Here is a 26,143-nt window from a genome sequence, read left to right on the forward strand (position 1 = left end):
ACTCTGTACTTTGGAAATGAACCCCCCACAGCGGCACATGAAGCTCTCTCAGAGATGCCAATCAAAATGTTGTGCCCCAGGGTGCAGTTTGACAATACAGCACTTCACAGCACGTTCAGAAAGGAAATTATTTGGGCTTTTTTTGAGGCATGTTTTTATTATGCATATCTTTTGTTGTTTTTTGGGGCACTATTAGTTCCTTGGATTACATAATAGTTAGGTGCATTTAACAACTCAGACTCAAATCTCAGTTACCTAACCTCTGTTATTTTGGTATACTACCCCTCTTACTGAAAGGGAATAGAACTGAATCTCGTGTCCATGCTTCAGTCTCATTTTCGGCTTTATATTTCATATGCTGTTATAATCTGTGTTGTTTATCCCTGTTTCTGAAAACCAGTCCTAAAAAAAGGCATTATCCTTGAGGATTACAAGGCACTTCTTTCATTTCATTACTTTATATTTCATACACATAGTACATACTGTCACTTCACTGGGCTTCATTTTATTTCTAGTTAACTGGCAGAAAGAAGGTCAGGAAGTTTGCTTTGTAACCTCAACCCTGGACTCCAATACATCCCTGTGGTAACTGTGCCAGGCCCAGCTCATTTATTGCTCACCTTGCATTTCTCGCAGTGTCAATACACCAGAGAGAAATAGAAACAGAAAGGGAGTGAGGCAAATAGAGAGGGAGAGGGAAAGGATGGGCACAGTGAGGAAGAGGACTATAAGAGAGGACAAGGAGAAGCAAGAAGAAGAAAAGAGAGAGAGATGAAAAAGGGTCTGAGAAAGACGCTGGAAAGACTCAGGGTTGCTCTATTTCCCAGGAGCTTATTGAACGTCCCATTTTAAAATGTAGTTATTGAGTTGTTATTTATTCACCATTTATTAGATAAACACTGGCTGGCATTGACTCTGCAGTAATCTGATAGCGACCATGAGATATTCTGTCTCTCTGTTAATGCACTCACTGCAAGGTCTGAATATGAACCTTGACCTGAAATACTAAAATCAGCTAATTATAAAAGCTCTGCTAATTACAATTTTGCTACTGTACCTGCAAATGCACTGATCACCATTAGCACACATGCCATGAGAAAAGTACCTATATGACATTTCTGTTTATGGTTTATACTATTTTCCTTAACTTAAATTGTCTTAGAACTATCATATTACTTTAATATATCCTTGCTGAAACATACCCCGATAGAGGTCAATGTATTCAGGAATACAACAGGAAAACATGTCTGTTCAGTGGCCATTCTTCATACCACAAGTATACTTGATCTGTTTAACTCTACTCTTCTCTAATCAAAAGAAATCTTACACTTTTTTCGCCTTTTGGACTAAATGTTTTTACAGTGTATTTTTTGCTTTATAAATGTGAAAGCAAGCCAGCAAGCAGTATGGTAATAAAATACAGAACCTTAATAAGAATTCATTTGGTTCCAAGTTGATGAAATACACACCAGGTCCAACAAATCTTTACGTCTTGGTATGTATGTATGTATAGGTATGTTTTCTAATTTTTCATTTGCAAAAGGCAATGTATAGTATAATGTATATGCCATTTAAACTGTCTGCTATCAAACCCCAGCTCTCCTAACCTGACTGATTGTTTGTTGCACCAGATGGTTTGTTACACGAACCATCTGGTGGTCTAAGTCTTCATTGGAAACTGTTTGGAAAAGGGCAGGCACTTTCAAAAAATACTTGGCAGGGGATTGGATGAACCATCTGTCTATCAACATCTATCATGAGGGAACAGATCAGATCAACAAACCATAACGTATAACCACTCTTACCAATGGCCCGTCAGGAGAAGAGCGACAACATCTTTTCCATTGAGAAAAGCTTTCAGTGCCATTCTTTGCTCTTCTTTCAATGAAGAAATACTCTTCAGTTCTGATATAACTGATGCTAACAGCGTCTGCACTAACCTCTTAGTCAGCCGTCATTTCTGTTTTTGAGCAAACAGTGGAGACATTTACTTCTCCCACACGTCTTCACACACACCTAGTGTTAAACCATGGCTGTAGCTCATTCCGTAGCTGCCAGTAGTTCCTCATAGGATGCAGATTGGTCCGGTGCGACTGTACCGACCACAAACACACGCCTGGCATGATATATCTTGATCCATCTATCTAGATATTTTGTAATCTCCCAAGTCCAGCTGCCTCACAAGGTTAAAACTGTCCTCACAGTTTACTCTGTTAAAGGCAGGGGATGCTCAAAATGGGTGAGACGTGACAATTGTGGGAATAATGGTACACTTTTATCCCTCAAAGGGATTCATGTTGTTGCATTTGTTTGTACATATGAAATGTGACAGAAGTTGTTGCGTCCTTATTTTTTCATCTCTGCACATCTGGCAAATTGGGCATGATTGTAGGATTGTCGGTTTTGGAAAGAAAAATATCGGATGCAGAAAAGTGGGACTGCAAGGGTCGGGGGCTTAGATGTCACTGAATGATCTGACCAGCACATTTGTTTGAAGCATACTGCCCCCTCTATGTATGTCGCTGTCTCAGACCCCTCCCTTACTACAGGAGGCATTTGATTTTTAGTTCTCCTGGAGCAACCAGGCCACAGCTCTTCAGACCTCTATATCCTGCTCGACCAACTCCTGTCAGCATTGAGCTGAGGGATATATATGTACCCTGAATTATTTAGACTGTCACTTATGCATATTTAATGCCCCAGTGTCCTTTTTCCCTTTTATGGCGCTGTGAAATACTACTGTGTCTCCTTCCCTGCACCTTCCTCTGTGTGTGTGGAAGTACGATTCCGAATCACGGATCTTTCTTTGAATCCAAGTCTTAGCTCAGCCAGCATAGACGTATAGCAGTGGGTAGACACACAGGGGTGGGGACTACATATAGCCTGGATGTAGGAATAGATGAAACATAAATATACTCAGCACTTCACAAACCCACAAATCGATAAATAATGGCTGCTGTCAATGAACTGAGCTGTTTTGGTGCATCAGCTGTTGTTGTAGGCTGTGAGAAGGCCTTGATTCTTACGTTGAAACCATAGAATCAAATAAGCAAAATTCTGCCAACTGATTAGTAAGCACTAAAATAAAACATAGCGATAGATTCATGACTGGGATTGAGGTGTGCTGCAAAACCTCACCCACCAATGCTTTCTGTAACTTTCTAAATAATGTATTATTACAGTAAGTTGAGGACAAGAAACCTTCCATTCATATAATCTAAGATGGTCAAATAAGTTATGGTACTAACATGACTCCTCACTGTTCTCCAACCCTGTCTTGTCTCCAGTCATGAGTGCACAGGGCTTACAGGCCAAGGATAAAACTGGCTCCAGCGACCCCTACGTTACCGTCCAGGTGGGCAAGACCAAACGCAGGACGAAGACCATCTTCGGCAATCTCAACCCAGTCTGGGATGAGAAATTCAATTTGTGAGTTCTCTCTACTAATTTGACCTCTATCGGACCAGATAATCCTCACAGAGATTAGGAATTATCAGTTTAAGGCAATATTAAGGCATGCATTTTTTGTTTTATGACTGACTCTTACTTAATAGCTCAGGAAATTACTATCAGTTATGACATGTTACACACCAGCTACACTGCAGAGACTCTGCTAACAGCTTTATGATGGCATCCATCAGTGCAGACAACACAGGTCCTAACACTTTAAATCCTTTCATGCTTTACTGCTTTAGTTGTACGTGGCTTGTCATTTTGTATGACCTCTCCATTGTGCTGAGCAGGCTTCTGTCTTTGTTTTTAGCACAGGCTTTTCTCCTCTGTGAGTACATGTATGCAATAGCCAATTGAATATCACCACTCAATCTACTGGTTACTTCTGCATCGATTCTTTGTTATATTATTAATTTTTTTCTTCCACACAGCTGCGACTAAAACTATGTGCACTTATGAATCAGTTGGTTTGGAAGTCTCACAGGAAGTAGATTGGCAATGTAGTGAATGATTGTAAGTGAGTTTCCTGGAGACTATTTTAAACACTGAGTCTAGAAAATGTGGAAAATTGGGCCCTTGAAGAACTCTGTACGAGACATTGCTATGCTTACCCCAGTAAATGCTTTGTTTAGCAGCGTGTCAGAACTGTCAGAAAATAAGAATCAGGTTGAAGAGGAAAGTATAATTTTCTTTCTTTTTGCCAGCAGTTCACTTCGTGTGCCAAGTTTCCTGCATCAAAACAAAACTAAGAGAAAATGTATGCTAAATCAATTTGCAAATATTCATTATGCTGTCATATGTCAGATATTCAGCCCCTCTGGACCTGCCTGTAGAAACAAACAAAAGTAATGTGGACATGTAATTTGATCAAGGTCTGTCCCCAACCCACTGGGGATCAGCAAAGGTGTTGTATTATTTATTCATTTGTTTTTGGTTCTTTTTCTTTTCTTTTAAACTGTAATCCTCTATCTGGAGATGGGGCAATGGGGAGCCACTGAGGGTTTGTCATGCTTACCAACAAAGGCAGTAACTAATGGCATTTTTTGATTCATGCAAGCAGTGAGTTTTCCAGTGCCATTCCTCTAGAGGTATCATAGTTTTAGGTCATGAAAGAAACTTTTTTGTTATGTGAAGGTATTCTTTAAAGTATTAATAGAAATACTATTTTGTATGCATGTCACTTCCCCTTCTCAAAATGTAGGTCTTCCAATTAATGATTTAACAGTTGTTATTAATACTTTTTACAATCACAAAAAAACACATAGGAACACATTTGCGTACTACTATGTATATGTATGTGTATGTGTGTGTATGTCCTATACCAGTTACTGTATAAACAAGGGTCCTCACCTGTAATGAGACTCCAGTGGTGGCTGTAATAAAACTCTTTCCCATTACTACAGGGATGTAGATTAATAGAGCGATACATTACTGTGTGCTTGGCAGAGAGCAAAGTCCGGTACTAGTGCAGCAGCAGCTGCAGCAGCAGCCAGTGCTTCCTCCGGAAAGGGATTAGTTAAAAAAATTAAAATACTGCAGATACTGTTTCTCTGGCTGTTGCACCCAAGATGTCATTAGAAGAAAATGTAATCTGTCGGTTTTAATTCAAGAGCCGAATAGTCTGACCCCATCTGAAGCTAAGTGCTTTGGCCACCTCTGTTCTATTTAGCAGAGTCATTATTGTGAAAAGTCTGTCAGCTGCACTGATGCAAGGGGGGGTAAAGAATTGGACATAAAGCTTTCACAAATAAAAAGCCATGCCTGAATGATACACAGTCATTCTTGTGAAAATCAGCTCTTCTCTGATGGTTTTAGCATGCATTGGGAGAGAGCGAATTATAGAGATGCAGCAGAGTAAAGGTCAGGCAGTATCTTGGGGTAATTCTTTCTCTCAGGCAGACATGCACACTCACTCATACACACACGTGATGTGATGTGTACACAAATACACACATTCTCTCATTTGAATCAAGGCAATAACTGTTTTCTATATGTTACTTAGAAAAGAAAGACTCAAGAAGTGTGTGTGCCTGAACCTATATTTATGCTTGAATTGTACATTTGCTCCGCTGAATCCCCCGACCTGATGAGCTGTCACTGAATACGCTGTTGCTGTTTGTTGTTCTTGTTGTGATCGTTCTGACCTGGCATCTTCCACATTGCAGTGAGTGTCACAATGCCACTGACCGCATCAAGGTGCGTGTGTGGGACGAGGACGATGACATCAAATCACGTGTAAAGCAGCATTTCAAGCGAGAGTCAGACGATTTCCTGGGCCAGACCATCATCGAGGTTCGCACTCTCAGTGGAGAGATGGACGTTTGGTACAATCTAGGTACGTCACCCAGTTAAGGTATTGATTAACTGAATATTATAGTGGCGGTCATTATGCCATTTATCCAGATAAAATATGATATATTGACAGATATTGAAAATGTAAAATGCAGATATGATACCTGAGTTTTTGAGATTGATGCTGAAACAATAAAAGTTTGGCTTGACAGGGCAGATTAGTTTTATTATTGATCTGATGATTATTTACCACAAAATGTCACATAAAAGTGAAAGAAACGGTATTCACCATTAAGGCCATAGAAATGTCTCCAATTAGCTTGTTTGTTTGTTTTTTCGGACAAAGCAGAAAATTCTCACATTTCAGAAACTTCCGAATTTTTGCTTGAAAAAGTTCCTTAAACGATTATAGCTGCTGATTCATTTCCTGTCGACTGAGTAGACTAATCGATTAATGCGCTAATTGTTGCAGCCCTACGTGGCAGTTTTGATGCCCAGACCACGTCACCATTGTTGTGAATGACACATTTCACAAAATGTACATTTTATGTACATGTACATTTAAATGTATATATTCCCTTACACATAACTATTACACTGCTAAACCATTAAACAGGGCATAAGGATAAATGTATGGTCAGATAAAGTGTGGTCCAGTTGAGATCACATTACTATGCAGGGTCTTCCACTGTTTCTGCTCTTGTACATCACTGGTTTCTCCATACTGCATGAGGTTGGCAGCATAATGGGAGCTCCCACTTCTGTTGAAGTATTATGACTGGCGGGTGCTGTCTTTGTTTTCCTCTTCAGCTAAAAGGAAGCAATTTGTGGTAATAGTGACCCCCTGTCCACTGTTGCTGCTCTGTGCCTTTTTAAATGTCCACAATGAATGTTTAAACAGGCCTTTGCTGGTGTGGGTGTCCACCCCTCCAGCTGCTCTCCTCTCTAAGCCTCTTCAGCTCCTCTTCAGTCTGGGCTTTTGCGTTTACAGCTCTAGTCTCTGTCGCTTTGTCACGTTATTATTTTTCACTTGTCTGTCTCTTGACCAACTGACTTTAGAGGAGAATATCATCATGAATATCATATAAGAGTGCGGGGGGGAGGGGGTGTAAAGTCTGTTCCAGACCCCAGCAGCTGTGAAGTCATTAGCCTTCAGACATGTCACAAATGTGTAGGCCTGCATCGTTGTATCTGTGTGTGGGAGTGTGGTTGAGCATGCAAGAAACATACTGCATGTGCTAATACAGTATGTGTGTCTATATTTGTATGCACAGAATAAACTCTCAAACCTATAGCCCTTCATAGCCAGTGATATATTGTTAATGCAAGTCTGTCGTCATACATTAAAACTGCATGACTGTGAGCGTAAATATGATGTAATTTGTGTTTTACAGGATATGATGTCATGTCATTGATGTTTAATGTTTTAGATTGTGTAATTTATGTCTTCTGTTTTTAATCTTTCAGTGTTTTATATGTCATTCTGTTAGGGTGTGCTCAAGGGCAGATTTCTACTGCAGTGGACAATCATTTTATTTACTCAATTGTTCAATCTTTCATTGACAAGGCATCAAGCCTTATATGTGTTTGAGCTTTTTTCCTTTTTACTAAATTGAATACACCATTTTAGATAGGCCTTCTTAAACATAGTAACTGCACTGTATTATCCATGAAAAAGAAAGCAGAGATTCTATGTTACTTTAATATTATAGTTTGTTTGGATATAGGAAGGTTAGCCAACATGTGTCACCTAAGATGTGGTTTGCAATTGGTAGTTACTTTTCAGTAGATTTTCAGTTATGACTAATCTGGCTTGGTTGTGTGTTACAGATAAAAGGACTGACAAGTCTGCAGTATCTGGTGCCATCAGACTCAAGATCAGCGTGGAGATGAAGGGGGAGGAGAACGTGGTTCCTCCTCACGGCCAATACACCTGTTTACATGAGGTAGCCATCATCATGGGATTCAGCAATGGGCAAAATCATTTATCACTCAACTCAAACCATTGTCTTTTGGGGAGCATTACGTTTACAAAGGCAGTTACTAAAGAAAACATAATTTGTTAGCAAACTAACCAGATTTTTATCAATCAATATTTACAACAAAAAAAACTGATGTTAGAGATAACTCCAGCTGTGATAAGGGTCTTCATTTGTTGGTGTACGATAAATCCCGCAAAGAAAACTTCTCTTTTATGACTTATTGTGACACTGTGCTCCATCACCGTAACCTGTTCCGTCTTATCTCTCGTGCCACTCACAGAACCTGTTTCACTACCTGACTGAAGTGAAGAACAGCGGGGTAGTGAAGATCCCGCAGGTGAAAGGGGACGAGGCGTGGAAGGTCTACTTTGACGACGTGTCTCAGGAGATAGTGGATGAGTTCGCCATGAGATACGGAGTGGAGTCCATCTATCAGGCTATGACGTTAGTACCACCCTGATCTATGGCCTTTTACCTTGCCAATCTGTCATTGTCTCATTCGACTGAGTGGAGGAGAGAAGGAGATGGGAGAAGGAGAGCAGAAGGAGAAGAGGAGTAGTAAAGATGTCTCCTCAGCAGAATCGGAGCTTGGTGGACTATCGAGCTCCTAAGTTTGATTGATTAATTGCTGGTCTCCTGGAAAAACTCCCAACCTGCCTTGGTCACATTGATCATGGACACACATAAACAGTCTCGTTTCCCTCTCTCTCTGTCTCTCTGATCCTCTCTGACCCCATCCATCCATAAATGTCTCTATCCCTGTTTCCTTCACACACACACACACACACACACACATACACACTGAAACATGCAAAGACACATCACCTGAAACATTAGAATTATTGAATATTGATCAAGGACATGCACTTCCATGTTACATGTTACATAAGCAGTGTTGATGTACAGTAATGTTTATCACTGCAATAGTCTGTATCAAGCATCTAACTTTATATGTATTTAATATTTAGTGCACTCTTGGCCGCTGTGGCTTTATTTTTTTGTCTTTATATAGCAGACATTAATGGCCAGATTTACTCAGTCATGTGCACTTCACTTCAGGCGCAGTGTTTCCCACATATAATATCTTTTATGCAGCCCTCTCAAATATATAACATAACACCAGACAAAGAGGATATGAGCAGTTGTACCTGTGTGGTCATTAAACTTGAGCTTTAAACTCATGTTCACTTAGCGGACTTTGAACTACTGCAATAGCAGTCTTTTGAATTTGAGTTTTTGAAAGTTTAAGACAAAATAAGTCATTGGAGACACCATCATCTACATCATCTGTCTGAGCTCTCATCAGGGTCATTTTTTCACTTTTGATCACACTAGCTGCTTGTTTTGTCTTTTTTGCAAGCTATAGTTTTTATTTAGCTTCTTAGTATGTTATTATGTTGTCTATTGTAAGGATAGCACTTGAAATCCAAATACAGATATATTTATGAAATAAACTGATACAGATAGCAGCTTTGCATTACACACTGTATCTCATTGTTTGCATATGACTTCCATTGCATTTCATGAACTCAGTGAGTAATAATGAGTTAGTGAGAATCTGCAGCATCACCACATTGCGATTTTAGTCTGAGCTGCTGCTGAAAATCTCAAATCAAATCACCAAACTGCACCTTTTAAGCTCTTCTTCTCTCGCAAAATACGCTTGTTGGGCAGTCCCAGTAGCTGACTATGTAATTAGCTGCTGCCTTAGTAAATCAGTGGCTAATTACACACAGATTGTGCTGGCAAATTGAATGAAAGGCACAGCTCACATTTGTGCTTTCATGTCTATAAATCTGGCCACATGCGTCCCTGAGATGAAGCAGCACTGAGGAATTGTGTTGCTTTTATGGTCTTGATATTATTGGCTAAAAAATAATCAAAATATAGCAACATAAAATACTCATATGGATGGCCTGTAGCAAAATGGGACCAATGGTTCCTACAGCAGGTATTTGGATGACAAGTGAGTACACTATTGTTGTCTGTTCTTTTTAGATTTTTCCCGCTATGCCCCAAGCATGTTTGATCCTCCACCAACTACTGTTTCACTTTTCTGATCCCAGTGATCACAACTCAACCTCACATATCCCACAGCAACTCCTTTATTTACCCTCCTACTGTCCCTGTAGGGCAAGCATGTCCTTGTATTTCTGTTGAGCCCTGTGAAGCTTAATTTAGCACATAAGTAACAAGTGGAACTGCTACAACATGTATAATAGCAAAAGTGTTGTTGACACACTGAATTGTTTTGGTGCTGCAAACTGGTTTGGAGTTGCTAGGTGACAGACTGTTGTTTCAGTGTGACATGGTATTGCAGCATATGAGGGATTGCTCGGTTATTTAAGTGCAGACAAGTGAAGCAGTTAGTAGCCTTGTTTCCACATTTCTCAGGTGGAGTTAATGCTTCAGGCTTGAACCTTGTTTAAAGCTTGGCGTTTCTCATATCAGCGCTTATTATGCTTCATCAGGAATTTATGAAAGGCTCTCCCTCTCCGTTTTCTTCATCATAGAACCTTGACTTCCAGTCACTCCTGACGTGATGGCTGCATAAATCACAGCTGCTGTGAAGAGTCACTCTCTCTCCTGTGCCCCTCCACAACCCCCAACATACCTCTCCCTCATGTTCGTTTTTCTTCATCTCACTCAATCACCACTCCCTACCTCCCATCCCCCTGTTACTCATCATCTTTTTCTCATTTCTCCCAGAGACTGTAAAATGATACATGTGCGTAGTGCGTCTCATCCGCTAGTAAAAACCAAGGCAGGGTAACACTGGGACAAGCAACGTCTTCCTCTTGAAAATTGGCTAAGGAGATCCAGCTCTAAAAGCACCATGGGAATTCAGCGGATGCCATCATCACTCTCTTTGCATCACTCTCTTTGCTCGCATAACCCCAAGTGCTCCTGGGTAATTTGGAGGCTGAAAGCAGAGTAATTAAATAGGCCTCCCGATGAGAACAACTTTGTGTTTCTATTTGTGAGTGTGTGTGTGCGTGTGTCTGTGTGTGTGTGTGTGGGTGTGCATGGGCTGCACTCAGGAGGGGGAGTAAATCTGTAATCATTACTCCACATAACCCGGTGCCTTTTCTAACACTTGGGCTTTATGAAGCAATGACTCACTGTGCAAGTTGTGTTTAGTTTCAGAATCTCTACACTCCAAGCTCAACATCCAGCTTCAAGCATTTATAGAAAAACATGTTTATTACACTTATTTCCTCTAATATTGTATAAAAATACCAAATATTATTTATATTATCCAACCACTAATTTCTGTCTAATGTAATATATAATTATAATATAGTATGTGAAAGTAAGATGTGAATAATACAGTTATCCTTCTTTTTAAATTAAAAAGTGACATATGTTTATGTAGGCTTAAGTCTTGTAGGAAATCTGTTTTTCCATAGATTTCAGAATGAGCATTGAAAAAATGCTATATTTATAAATCTCAGTCTACTTTTTCTGGCATAAAGCTCTCAGGCATCTTGACTGTAAAAAGCATTCAATACATCCAGATGTTTGGTTGCTATGGGTCACGCCGGAGGCTGAAGAAGTCCTTGTCTGCTGCATTAAAATAAACATACACATTATTGCATATTTTTTATATGTGATGTATTATCTAGAATAACATTATCTTTTATGTGCTCTGTGAATAGGTATGGAGATAGCAGCCAGTCTGTTCACTATAGGTAAATCGTCATGTAGGAGGTCAGCATGGAGTGTTAAAGGGAGCATATGCTCTTCAGTCAGACAGAGATCCCTGCTCAGACCAGGCCTCTCAAGCTCCAGCACTTAATTACTGCTGGGTAGCGCTGTTGGAGATGTGTTTCTGTGTGTGTAGGGAATAAGAGAGAGAGATTATCGCAAATCTGAAGTGGCAACACATGTGCCTCTCTCGTTGTGTGCAGTTTAAAGTTCAGTGAGTTAAAAAGGAGCTGGAGACCAGAGAAACAGAAGACATAAAGTTTGCAACAGTAAAAGGCCCCCTGCTCCCCTGGGAAGGATGACTTTTTTTGCAATTTTAGTGCACTGCATAGTAAATAGTAGATATGTAGTTTATGCTGGGTTGACATATGTGGATTCACCTCAGCAGCAATTGCGCACTTTGTGCTTGAGGTGGTTTTGGAGGAATTTATTACAAAATTAAACTCATAACAGTGTAATGGTATCCAGTAACATTTACATTCTTCTCGTCTGCATATATCTCAGCCCCCAAATAATTCCTTGGTTTGCCATCAAACTTACTTGCTCAATCTACTTTGCAGGCTTATATCATTAGAGGTATATCTTATTTTTCTATGATTTATGACATAATTTGCTATAGAGAGTCATTGTTTTACTACATGAATAGGGCAGTGAATTACTTATGCACTAACTCTGCCACCAGGACTCTGTTTGCAACATTAAAAATATGTTCTCTCTTCAGCAGCCAGAAGGTGAAAATAGAAGAAATAGTATACTGCAGTGGCCTCTATATATATATATTTTTTTAATAGCAGTTACTGCAGTGCAAAGCAGTGGATAGAAGCAGGGTATGGAATATTTTTTGAGCTATATATTTAAAGGGAAGGTTTTCTCTGAATGTTCAGCTACCTTGGATTTTGAGCATTACTGGAGAGCATGCTGGTTATTTGATCATTTTCTGGAATTGTCTTGTTGATGTGGGGTCTCAAACTGTCTGTTTTTTCATGTGATCGTCTGTTGATTTTTGTTTGAGAAATGACATCTGTGTTGCCCAAAAATGGCTACAGCACTGCCCTCTTTATGCTACATAGAATAACTGCTGTTTTTTCTCCTCTGCAGGCACTTCTCCTGTCTGTCCGCCAAATACATGTGTCCCGGTGTGCCAGCGGTGATGAGCAACCTGCTCGCTAACATCAATGCCTACTTTGCCCACACTACCACCACCACCACAACCACTGCCTCCGCTTCTGACCGATTTGCTGCCTCTAACTTTGGGGTGAGTGCACCTTTTATTGTTTTGTAGAGTGACATCTGCAGACATTACAGCAGTAATAAATAGCAATATCGTGCTAAATGAAAATGTGGGTTGCCTACATGGTTTCCAGTTAGATTTAAGTAACATCAATTGCTGTCTTATAGTCAGCTATTTACCCTTTGAGATCAGTGCTTCAGTCGTCATTCTCATTTAGAGTTATTTGTCTAAAGCAAGTTGTGCACTTGAAATCAACAAAATCTCAGGGGTTGCCAGTGCTTTCCGATTCAGCTTTTAATAAGCTAATGTTGTAAGGCATCAAATAATATTTCTAGGCAGTAAGCCGAGTCTGGCAATGGAGCTAAACCACTAAATTTTGTTCCAGGAAGTAAAAATGAATCACTGCCGGCATAGCAATGCTACCAACTACGCAGTGTTATAAATTTTTAGACACAATGCTTTGGGTGTGGTGATACTCTGGACTGAATTATGGAATTCTCATCCTGACAGAGGGAGAAATTTGTCAAATTACTGGACCAGCTGCATAACTCACTGAGGATCGACCTCTCTAAATATCGGGTATGTATGATCTTTTTGCATGTGGTGTGTTTGTTAAAGGAAATCATTTGCATCTGTGACTTTTGTCACTTCAAAAGAAGAATCATTCCACATTAATATCATGTAGACAGACTCAATGAACTCAAGAACTCAAGAACATTGTGTCTCTATTTTACCCACGTAGCAGTTCTCCCTGTCTCTGTCCCTCTGTGAAAATGCAGGTTGTCATTTAGTATGATCTGTTTGGTATTTACATCCTTTAAAACTGTACTTTTGATAGAAGTGTTGCCATCTAAGCTATCTGCCTCCTGGTTGATTTGATATATTCAACTCTGTTTACAGTACACCCTGTGCTTACTATATCTGGCTTGGAGCAGCAATTTATTTACACTTTAATGTTAATGCCAAATGTGTCTGTCGTCCTCCCAACGTGGTTATTGACTGGATTCTCGTCTTACTTGGATACAGTTCAGTGTGTATTTTTTGCCTGTTTGCCTTATTTGAAACATGCAGTGTAATCACACAGGATGCACGTTAATGCCAGGTGCAAAGGTGTTATACTAAATGTCGGGATTAAGACAAAGTAAATGTCAGTCCAGATGTGTTGATATCATAACAAGAATGACATTTGATAACATCACATGAGCCACATTTATGTTCCAATAGTATTAACAGCATAAGGTATGTGGCTTTGTAGACTTTGTGGTTTTAAGCGGTGATAATGAAGGAGGTCATAAGGAAGACTTGTGTAGTGTGATTTCCCAAAGCAGAAATTACAGATAAATACAAATAAACACAGACAGATCTCATGTCAGACATTGTGTTTAACAAAAACATAATTTACTGAATCAAATTTAATTTAAAATCAACTGATTGATAAATGACTACAAACAGCTTTTGCACTTTTCAGCAGACTGTAGCCAGTGGTGTAGCCAGGCACATAAATATTGATAATCAGCCTACTGTGTCAAGGGGTCCATCACCATTTAAAAAAATAGTGGTCCTCATGGTCAAATAAATAGACCCTGTCATGAGTGTCCAGCACTCTGTCTGCCACGGTGGTTCATGGATTTAGGGTACTGGACACCTTGTAAACATCTAGGCTATGTACTCCCTTGTTTCTATATGTAGGGTATACCAACTACAAATGCTAAAATAAATATCAAAGAACATTTAGTTTCAAAAGAATTTCTAACAGCTACATCCTGGAGTGTGCCCGACATTAATAAGACTATGTTTACCTCCTGCTGTGCATGTTTTATTTAACTTCAGAGACACATTTTATATGTCGGTAGTTAAGCTGCAGCATCCAAAGTCAGAGGCTTCATCTTTAACTGCTAGCTACTTAACCGTACATAATGCAGCAAAAACCAAGGTGGTGCACAGGGAGAAGTGGAAAGAGGGAGGAACAGCTAAACTCTTTAAACTCTCTGCAATGAGGCAAAGTGGCCCATAGCAATAGCTATAACTATACATAGTCATAATGGTTATTTATTGACCAATTTATTTGAAAAAATGGGAAAAGACATTATATACTCAGAGTTATATATGTCAGCTAATGTAGTCTATAAAACAGTGCAGCCACAAACCTTATCTTTGTGAATGTTACTGTCAGACAGTGTGTTCTGTGTTGTCTCTTACATACATGCTGGGGAAATACATTTTCTATGTAAATAGATGTAATGACTTTTCATCCCCCACTGAGTCGATCACACTTGTAGGCCTGTTTGTTGTATGTTATAGGTTCATTGTTCATGGTTGTTTGGTGATTGTCACTGCATGATGAGAAGCAGTCTGTTGGCAAGCTTCACTGTACTGAATATAGAGAATTTTCTGGTTGACCTGTTACATCTATACCACGTATGATTTTGATGTAAACTGCCTCAGTAGTCTGCATGCTGTCTGTATATGCAAAGCTCTGCCATTTGGTATGTCTTCCATGACATTTTGTGTATTGCACATTTGCTTGTTGTCAGCACAGTGATAGATACATGTGTAGTATACTCAAATCATTATTTTTTTACATTATTTGTAAAATGATATACATGTAACTAATATATAATATAACTTAAATAAAGAAAAAAATATATAAGAGTAAGCTTAACAAAAATACATTAGATGTGTTTGTTTGTAACATTTTGAAATGGTTTGAAAGAACAATCAAAAACATCATCACCCTACCCTAACCCAAAAATATATTATAAAAGCAAATGACACATGGTTTTGATTATATAACCGGATGAAAAACGTTAAAATTAAGAACCTAGAATCAGAAATTCATCTCTAACTGCCAGAGATCTGCCAGTCACAGGCCACCAAAGGTGCTGCTCTGTTCTACTCGTGCAGATTGAAATCCTGACACGCAGTACTTAATCTTCCAGAACAATCCCAGGAGAGCTAATCCTGTTAGACACCACACACCGCCACAAACGCAGTCACACGCTCATTTGCCTTTCCCTGTACACGTCCATACGCATGCGCTCATATGCAGGTACATAATACAAATGTGCAGAGCTGTGGACATGCACACAGGTACACACAAGCCCCCATCTCTCGCACACACTCTCCCAAATGTGCAGATATCAACACTGCTGTTTGGCTGCAACTGCTCACTGACTCACACACAGGTACAGTATGCACCTGAGCATTCACACACACACACTCTTCACACTTTTCCCCAGCTGGTGGCGGAACACAGTGAACTGTAACTGAAAGATGACCCTCTCACCTTTAACGTAACATGAAAGGCAATGTGTCGTTGAGCTGGTGATTACTTTAGTTGCCTTGTTCTTTGCCACGGCTTGCTGTGTGAAGCCACATGTGATTACAGAGGCGCACCCTGCTGGCAGCAGATCCTGCTGTCTGTCTACTGAGGGGAAAAAGAGAGGATGAGAGAAGGACAGGAAGTAGATAGTAAAAGAGAGAAAGAGAGAGGTCTTGAGGGAGAGAGAATGAAGTTGCAAATAGCGAGGGAGGGGTAAAGAGGATTTGGAGAAACGAAAGGTGGATAAAACAAACAGAGAGAGTCGTAGGGTAGGTAGAGTAGGTGGGATTTGGACTATAGAGGGAGAGAGTTGGAAGGAAAGAGAGAGGGATTTGGAAAGAGTCGCGAGAGGGAAAACAGATGAAGAACGAAAGGAGGCATGGTGGATGGGCGACAGAGAAGGAGAGAGAGGGTTAAGTGAAGGAGAGATGGCCTCTCTTATTTTCAGATGGCCTGACTGTCTGGCGATGACACGTTCACTGAGAGCAGTCACAGAATATCACATTGGCTTCACCTGCCAGCACTGCCATGCTGCTCTCTTGTCAAGCCTGCCACAGACCAGTGGTTCACGCACACACTCACGCACACACACACACACACACACACAGTTCATACTCTCTCTTTCATTCTCTCACTTTCTCAAGCCGTCCCACAGAGCCGGCCTGCCACTATTGGACAGTAATAAGATTCAGATCTAGCTACTCCACCCGTTCACTGTATGGATTTCCCTTATAATGGTATTCTGAGAGAGATTGAGTTTGCTTTTGTAAAACAGAGGACTGGAATCAGCAGAGAGGGAGCCAGGGTGCAACTGCCACTCTAAATTTTACTACATATGCGTTTCTTCTCTTTAAACTTTCTTCTAACAGACCTGATACACAGTGACACCTTGTATAGCCCGTCTGTCCCCGGATTTGCAGGTTTCTCTGGGTTGAACATAAAATCTCAGTATTCAAAGCATGCTGCGAGGGATTTGGTCTGTTGGCTTAGTTCGGACAGTTTGATATAAAGTGCTGTTTGTTCAGTAAGCACCCCTGGGAGTTATGTGCTATTCTCTTAAAATGGAACTCTGTGCAGTACTGCAGTGATGCCTTCAGAGAAAAGGTTACTTAATGCAAACAGCTGGTTTGTTGCTTTCTACGGTGCAGTAGTTCCTGTTGCCTCCTCCAGTAACAGAGAACATAGAGAGTAAAATTGTTGTTTCACATTGTACCTGTAGCTTTCTACAGCAGCGTTATATCATAGTCAGCAATACTGAGATGCTAATAGAGCTGATAAAGCATCACATTAACAAAAAAATTATACTTCTGGGATAATATCCACAAGGCTGATCTATAGTACCAACAAGACATTCTTATGCATTTCACAGTCTGCTATAGAAGCATACAGCCAGGCTCTGTCGTCCTTATTTTCTAGCTTCTGGAGGAAGAAAATGTTTAGGGAACAAAGCTGCATCTGCATAGTTGCAAATATTTGGGATAATCTTGTTCTTTGCAGAGCAAAACCTGCATAATCCCGAGCTATCCCTTTAAAATTTATGACAGACAATGCAAAAAGCTAAGCACAAGAGACAGGCTACTATCACCTTTCTGAGTGCTGAAGATAAGGAAAGTTCAGTAAAAAAAAAATTAAACAAGTTTTTGAAAGGGCACAGAACTCATATGTGTGAGGTTCTGCTCCAGGAAACACTGATATTCATTGTTCATATATGGGTAACAAGAGTTCTTTTCCGTGTAACATAACATTTCTTCATATCTAGAGATGCCCCCCATAAAACATCTCAAATGCATACACATTATCTCTTCAATAGATAACAAATCCACATACACAGACACATACTGTGCGGCATATGTCTCCGCTCAGGAGTTCAGGGAGACCAGTGCAGTGTTCCTGTGGCAGTTTGAGGTCCAGTGCCCATCAGTGCCTGACTGCTTTTGATCCCTTTTTCCACATGATTACCTGCACTCGCTCCACTTGTTGCCCGGTGTTTGACCGGCAACTTGTTTTAGCCATTATGCTGCCTCTGTAAAGAGCATACTTAACATTTATAATAACAGCAGTTATAATCGTCCATTTAGATTTTAACCTTCAACCCAATGTTACATCACATAAAGGGCATGCAGTGATATTTATACACAGTAATGATGAAACTGTATAGTGTATTGTCTACACCAACATTAGAGTTAAATGCATTAGATATGTGTGCATATGTATACGTGGAATTTGCTGACCTTTTTTTAATTTTGATGATAAGCAGTCACTGCTTTGGAGGTTTGCAGTCAGTGTAGGCAGTGGCCCAACATAATATTCAGTGTAGACTAGAGCAAAGACAAAGAACTAAAAGCTCATCAGCATCACTCACTCCTCGTCCCATCTCATAATGGACTTTCTGTCATCTTTGGAAGGCTCTGCTGATGTTGTCTCTACTTTTGGCTCAGAGATGGATTCTTTGGTTTTTTACTTTGCTTGACTGCTTCTGGGTAATAAATCTGTTTCGTCTTCCTTTGTTTTTCTGCTGATGAAGGTGGAGTTTCTCATTTCTGGTCTTTGTGGTTTCAAACATAGTGGCTGTTAAGAGGTAGACAAAGTTCTTCTTTACACCACTGTCACTACTTGTAAAGTACGACACTGGAGTCATCATTTTTGTATGTTGGCCGGAAATAGCGAGTTTTATTAGTAATGTTTCACTGTTTAAAATGTTGTTTTTAAGATATTTAAGCATCCCAAACATGGTTTGCTGCCTGGTGCTGTGATCATAATTTACATAAATACCATTCAGTTGCTCCTTGCTTTACACAGATATAGTCAATAATGAATGTGTTTCTGTGAACCCTTGCCATATGCAATCAGAACAGGTTGTGAAATATCAAATTAGATCGGTAGCTGATATCAAAATATTTTGCATGTAGACATTTGTTTTTTGTGAGGAACCCACCTACCTTCTTTGCAGCAATCATAATAAGTGTCAGTGAGTACTTGACTTTACTTGATTTCAATCACTGTAATTACCCAGCAAGATTACCTTTTGATGTCAGAGAATCCACTAATTAACCGATTTAAAATGCCTGACTGCGAAGCAGTTTTTCCATTTCAATGTATAGAATAAAATACAATTTTGTTGTAATTTGAATTAATAATTTAATTTCCAAACAAAGTGGACTCCATGGATCAGACCTCCCTTATCACTGAAAGGCAGACTGGCAGTAAAATTTGTAATGTCTTTTTCCGTGCAATTTCTGCTTCTTCATGGGTGATTTTGCTCCCCTAGATAAAGGTGTTAATGCCTCTATTGGAAAAGCAAGAAGACACAGATTAGTTTGACATTACTTGAGGAATGGATGGACCTCAGTGGATTAGCTGTCTTTATTTTTCAGAATTACATTTTACCAACAAAATCACACCGCAGTCTTAATTAGTTTCACTGTAAAGCTTGCAGTTCCGACAAAAAACAAACAAACGAATGAAACACATTCTGAAGTGTTGTTATAACTGTTCCAGCACAGTGAGTTCAGGAGGTGTACAGATGGCAGCATTCAAGGTTGCAGTGGAAGCTATAAAACGCATTTTTCAGATGGACCGATGGTTTCACTCGTTTCTGAAGGCTACATATATGTGAGTTTGTAAGAGAAATTTCCCCGTCAGCAAATAGAGAGAGAGCGCACTGAATGATGGCATTAATGGCACCATGCTGTGAAAGAGACTGGTGGTGGTACAGTAGCTGCAAGAAAATTATTGTCTTTGCCTGTAATTAAAGGATTTATATTAAAATGATTCTGCTGGGGACTGGGTGAGACAGGATACTCAAGTTCCTTAATCATATTTAAAAATCTTTTGGTTAGAAACAAATGATGAAATACTCTAACAACTACATTGTTCATATAAAAGTCAGTGATGCAAACTTCTTTTTGTCTTCGGCAAAAAAAACCCCAGCTCAAAACTAATTTTCTTTCCTTTTTTTCCCCCATCAGAAGCCAAATATAGTATGACTGGTCCACATTTGCCTGTGCAGAATGTGTGTCAAGCTTGTTAGCCTAGAGGCTGTTTAGTTTATCTTTACTGGGGACTACACTTTCACCTCTAAATTAGACTGTTCCTATTAATCATGGGTTTAGAAAAATATACTGTACGCTCTCAGTGGACAGCTGACTGTCCGCAAAGCATTAACAGGCCAACCGCATTTTCTTTGTTTGTTTTATGCTTTTCAGACCAGTTTCTAGGTTGTATGGAACAATTATGCTTTAAACCTTCATTGTCTGTTTTGTGTTTATTGGTTACTCCTTGAAAACTGGTCATCTTGAATCATTTATCAACCCAATAAAAACCTCTATGCTGCTCACGTCCAAAAGATGTCAGTCGAGTTTTGCTTCTGCTGATCAGCCTTGATCTCAGATAGACCTTGTGCTGTCAACCCGACAGGCTGCTGTAAAGATTTGGCTCTATTTCCTAAATCTCTGTTGTGCATTTATTGACAAGTTAGAGGAGGGATAGAAAACAAATAGAAAGCAAAAAATGTTATTAGAGCAATGAGAGAGTAGGAGAAGTAGGATAATGTATGGGGCAGTGATGCCTTTCCTCAGGGCTGTCAGGGCTTTATATGCTCCCCGTCACGGTGCTCTGCCCTGCCTGATGACTTCATGGCCCCGAAATAGAGGTTTTCATCAGCAGAGACCTCCCTTGTCCACTAAACGATTAGACAGACAGTCATTTCGTTATGATTGCTGGGCGTTGCTTTGTGATCAATTTCAATGTTTTGGGCGAAGTGATGAGTGGTGGGTGTGGGTGGGGGGTTCGACGTTAAAAGGCTGCTTTCACTAAGATGTCCTCTCTCCTCATGTTACCCCCTCTCTCTCTCTCTCTCTATCTCTGTCTTGCTCCAGGATAATTTCCCAGCAGGAAACCCAGAGCGTCTCCAAGATCTGAAGTCCACTGTTGATCTGCTGACCAGCATCACTTTCTTCAGGATGAAGGTAGCGTGTGTGTTTGTGTTTGGGAGAGTAGGTTGTATGGGTGGGGTACAATTCTGTTCTCTATCTAAGAGAGATTGAAAGAAGCATTACAAGAAACAAATGCTGTAGTAAATAGTTATGGAACACTAACTAACCATTGTAAATGTCTAACATACGTGTCATTTAGCTTTTATCTGACAACTTCCTTCCTGGTCATGGCTGTAAAATCTCCCCAACATTCAATTATAAGCATAAATCCACATTGATTTAGGTGAAATCAATTCCAGCTCATAATTCCTGAAAACCTGACCCTCTTAACTCCACTGACCACTCAAATCCAAATGAATTGTTGTTGAACAATTTCATTGTCTGCAGGTTGATGCGGTGGGCTTTTGTTTGTGCAATGTGTGTGTTGACCTGCATACTACAGTAAGCCTCTATGTTAAAAATGCTTCTAGCTCTGTCTTGTTTGCGCTCCCTCCCTCTCCCCCAACAGAATGCCTTGTGTGGATTTGTCTTCCGCTATATAAAAAGCCTGGGCTCCATTCAAGCTCTCTTTTGGCGGGAGTGGGGGTGTAGTGCTGGAGCACTGAGGCATAGCTAAGATGGCAGCTGTGAGCAAAGGAATGAAAACTGTCAGTTTAGGTTATCAAAGCTTTCACTCTGTGCCATGCCCATGCTGAGCTGTACAGTGTATACGCACTGCCACTTACGCACAGGAGCTACAGTGTTACTATACGATATGCTGCACACACACTTAAATGCCAGTCTGGCCACATGTCAATTATGATATACATGGATGTAAGAAGGTTGGTCTTTTTTCCGCAAGGAAGTGAGATCCTGGGGTTAATATTTCAAATGTAATATGATATCATTACGTTATCGCTCCACTGATGGATGGTACTGTACATAGAAACGCATTTAAGACACAGTAACTGTCATTGATTTGGATAAACTGCTGTGAGTCCTAGGAGAACACCCAGCCTTGACATCACAGATTTGAATTGTGTGTACATTTGTGTGTGCAGGTACAAGAGCTCCAGAGTCCACCAAGAGCCAGTATGGTGGTGAAGGACTGCGTGAAAGCGTGTCTGGACTCCACATACAAATACATTTTCGATAACTGTCATGAACTATACAACCAACTCCTCGACCAGGTAAACAGCTTCCAGATCCTTTTGACTGTCACTACTAATCAACTTTCCCAGCCCAGTAAAGTCAGGCCTCTACTGCTGCACAGGTAGACTCTCCACAACAGCTCTGTAAACACAAATTCCATGCACAGAGTGAATAACCAGATGTTGAGATCTATGTATTCCTCATGTAGATATAACAATGCACACACTACACAATATGTAAGTTCAACATGACTTCTCTCTTGAATTTAGTTCTAATATATCTTGAAATCCTCAAGTCAAATCATACAAAAACTTGATTTAGCTAATATACCAATTGGACAAGAAGAGTTACTGTACTAATAGTTGTATGTGTATTCATTTGTGTCAAAAAGATGAAGAACAGGGTAAGTTGGCAGATTATAAGGTGTGGATAGTGTTAGAGTTGAATCAAAGTAAGGCCTGCTGCATGGATCCAGTGTGTGCCTCTCAAAATCTGAGTCACTGCCTTCTTTTGCTGTCTGTGCATAGCAATTTGTTGATAACATGACTCGTTGGTCAGTTGCACATTTGACCCAATCACTTTCTCCTTTGCCTTCTTACTAAGCACACTAGCAATCAGATAGGCATTGTATTTTTTTTTTTAAAGAAGAACGGGGAGAAAACTGATGGTTTTCCCTTTTACATCTGGTTTCTGTCGCGAGGGTCCTTCTTTAAACTCATCTTGTCTTGACTTCCTACCTAAAATAAAAACAAAAAAATCCCACACTGCCTGGTTTGGGGCTGAAGCAACATATATACATCACAAATGTTGAAGCTGAATATTAATGCAAACTGCAATTGTAAATATGCACTTTTTAGTATGGGATTTGTCTGCCAGCTGTTCAGCTTTAGTGTTCTTTTGTTTCTTTCATTATGGTTGTTGTGGTTATGGCATCCCTGGGCTTGAAAACCATAACCCAGCCCATCCAGACTGCAAACAAACACTAAACAAGATATTATAAAAGACAATTTCTAACAAAAGGATGCATATTAATGGATAGCACACACAGGATAATGGCAAGAAGAGTAATACAATCTAGGCTGATGTGCTTATTGTTATTGTAAAGCTTTTTTAGTAACATTTTCTGCATTTCTGAATCTTTGATTTGATGAGTAAACACAGTGTTAGCCAGAGCTGCTAAACTTCAATAAAAGCAACTCACAGCATACCTGCTCTGCTGATTCATGCAATTACATTTAATGAACAAAGTAGCTACTCAACATCTGCTAATTAGCCAGGCAGATAGGCAGCACTAACTAGATAACTGACACTCAATGGGAGCTTTATGAATATACTACCTGCATCATTGCAAAGAGTAAATTGTTTAAGCTTGGTGATGTAGTTTGCTTAAATTCTGTCTTTAACTACTGTTAGTCCTTAAAAAGCTACATACAGTTATCACTTTTTTTTTTTCTACTATAAATATGATAATATTTGTAAGAAACTCCTCTTTCCTAAATTTTCTGCCAGGTGGCATCCACTTTCTATAACCTTCATAAACCTGAGATTACACCTTTCCCTTCAGCTTTAGTGTGCTTTGTGTTGATGCGTGACAATGGCGGGAAAACATAAATTCTATCCAGCATGGCTGGAAATCAATAGGCTGTATATCATGACTGACATTTACCTGACAATAAAAATGTACACTGCCTCTATTGCAAACTTTGCATGAAGGACTTCAACCTTCTAAGAAAGAAAGAGATGGCGGTGAGGAGCCATATAAAAGCAGCCAAGGACCAGGCAGCACTTACCTGATGCAAATCACAATCTCATCTGTTTAGGGCTCTTTGTGCCAGATGGATAATGTATAAGCACAAAAAATAGGTTTCAGCAGTGTATACATAGACAAAGTATATTGCCATACTGCCTTCTCATGTAAGAACGTATCACAAGTGTGCCATGAGCAGCTGCAGGCATGTTCTCATATTGAGAACTGACAGACTCACATAATTACATTTCCAAGAAATACAGCATCACCCAGTCCTTGGTTTGCTTCTCCGAGCACATGAAGATTTCCATGTGCTAGTTGACTTGCTTTGGCCTCGCCCCACTAATAATCAGGCAACAGGCAGCTCCGCCTGATTATTTTACGGTTTACTTCCCAAGGAGAATGGCCTGCACGCCACAGAAGATAATGTCTTTTAAGATAATGTGTGCAATCCGCTCAAAAGTTGAATAATAAGCTTCCTTTGTTTAAACAGCCTGAGGGGTTGTAAGCAATTACCAAACCGGAGAGATAGACACTTTGGCTAATTACATCTTCGTCCACCACAGTTTTACAATTGACAGCCTCTCCATCAGTGTTTCCTCCATGGCAGGAGAAAAAAGGCTTCGGCGTCACCCCAAAGCAAATCTCACTGTGACTATAAATTATTATGTTCACATACACTGGGTAGCCTTTGACTCAGCAGATAGAACACATTACAGACCCCAATTCTCCAGTTGCTAACAGTGACTGAGTGCGGCGACACAAGAGCTGACACGGTGGCCAGGCAGGCAGTGAAATATCCCAGCCACAAAGAGGCATCTTGCATAACATAACAACAAAGTTCCCTGCTTCTGCCGGAGTGTAAAGTGACTGGGGGGAGGAGGGGCAGGGGGGGATTCTAGCTTAACAGTTTCTTAAGTATTGGCAGGAAAGGGAGGATTTTGTTAAGCATAATGAAGGGGAAATGGAAAGAGAGAAAAGGAATCATGGAAAAGGGCAAAATTAAAAACAAACATAATTTCCACTCTTGTTAAGATACACATGTATCTATGAAAGAAATGTATGTACAGAAAATATGAACACATGCATTTTGCATATATTAATGCATAAGTAGACAGATGATTAGAAGCAATATGGTTTGAAGAGAGAGGTTGGTGTTCGTTGACAGGCATATGCACAGGCAGGAATCCACTGTGCAGAAGAGCCACAGAGGAGCTACAACACTACTCCACTTGTTACTCAGTGAGCAATTTAGATTGATTCAATAAGTATCTCTCTCACCGACATTATCACATATTTGCCAACAATACCCAACTGGTCGATTTTAACTGTTTGAAGAAGACACTGTTTGTTCTTAGGATGCATATCTTTGAGTGCATTTGTCCATACGCATGATATGTACACACATACTGAGTGTATTTACTACTTTACTGAGCCTTAAAATGGACTGCAACAGCTTCAGTTCCACCCACAGCTATTTCTCTTGGGAATTTGATCACATTCGCTGAGAACATCCTTCAATCAGAGACTGTAATTTATGTCACATTGTGAGAATTGATGAGGAGCCAGTTGTATGCTAATGCTGAATTCTCCCACACAGGACCTGAAGTGCTAAACAATAAACATAAACCACTAGCTACCCTCTAGAGGAGTGATACGCTCCTATGAATATTTCTGCTAGTGCCCCCACCACCCCGTGCACTGGAAATAGTGGAGTTACACTGCACTCTTAGTTCAGTACAGTATTCACCTCCTAGTACAACTGAAGCCCATGGGTGTGTTGTTGACTGTAAAACGATAGCAGGCTACTTAATCACCTTTAACAATGTGTTTGTACCTACTTGAGGTGAATACAGATGAGCAAAGGGAGTCTACACTATGTTTTAGTGGATGCATACTCCATCCCATTTAGTAGGGATGACACAACCTTCAGTGTCCTTCATACAACCATACAGCTATAAAGAGCTTTGCTCACACACACAAAGGTACAGTGCATGCAGTTTTGCATAGCTGACTCATCCCGTGCAGAGATATTTGTTTCATTGTTCATGCCTCCAATTTAACAGAAACGTACCTAGCTGCATGCACTTGCATATCTTCCCCTGATGGCCCAGTTCTCATACCAAGGCATACCTTTCTCTTTCAAGTAAGCATCACATCATTCTAATTTGATAAACTATGAGTGAGGAACCAAAATGAAGTGCAAGCCTGTTTCTTTCCTTCTTCTGCTTTGATCTATTGCTCATTTTCTTTCCACTGGTAATCATCACTTGTTAAACTCCCAATATTTTGAATTTCGTGATTAATGGACCAAGCACATCTGTCTTTGGCACTGCTTGCTTT

The 26,143-nt window shown here is 40.0% G+C and overlaps 1 protein-coding gene across 1 annotated transcript in view; it reads left to right on the forward strand.

The window, feature by feature from the left end:
* Positions 1 to 26,143, forward strand: part of LOC118321314 (protein unc-13 homolog C) — a 90,976-nt gene that overhangs the window by 22,959 nt on the left and 41,874 nt on the right. Inside the window, exons 9-16 of the mRNA XM_035652586.1 lie at positions 3,288 to 3,429; positions 5,619 to 5,788; positions 7,576 to 7,691; positions 8,008 to 8,171; positions 12,534 to 12,690; positions 13,177 to 13,245; positions 20,866 to 20,955; positions 21,963 to 22,091. Coding sequence (XP_035508479.1) covers positions 3,288 to 3,429; positions 5,619 to 5,788; positions 7,576 to 7,691; positions 8,008 to 8,171; positions 12,534 to 12,690; positions 13,177 to 13,245; positions 20,866 to 20,955; positions 21,963 to 22,091 — 1,037 coding nt within the window. The remainder of the gene's footprint in view (positions 1 to 3,287; positions 3,430 to 5,618; positions 5,789 to 7,575; positions 7,692 to 8,007; positions 8,172 to 12,533; positions 12,691 to 13,176; positions 13,246 to 20,865; positions 20,956 to 21,962; positions 22,092 to 26,143) is intronic.

This window comes from Morone saxatilis, unplaced genomic scaffold, assembly GCF_004916995.1.
Source record: "Morone saxatilis isolate NCDOM2014 unplaced genomic scaffold, NCSU_SB_2.0 Contig11, whole genome shotgun sequence".
Lineage (NCBI taxonomy): Eukaryota > Metazoa > Chordata > Actinopteri > Moronidae > Morone > Morone saxatilis.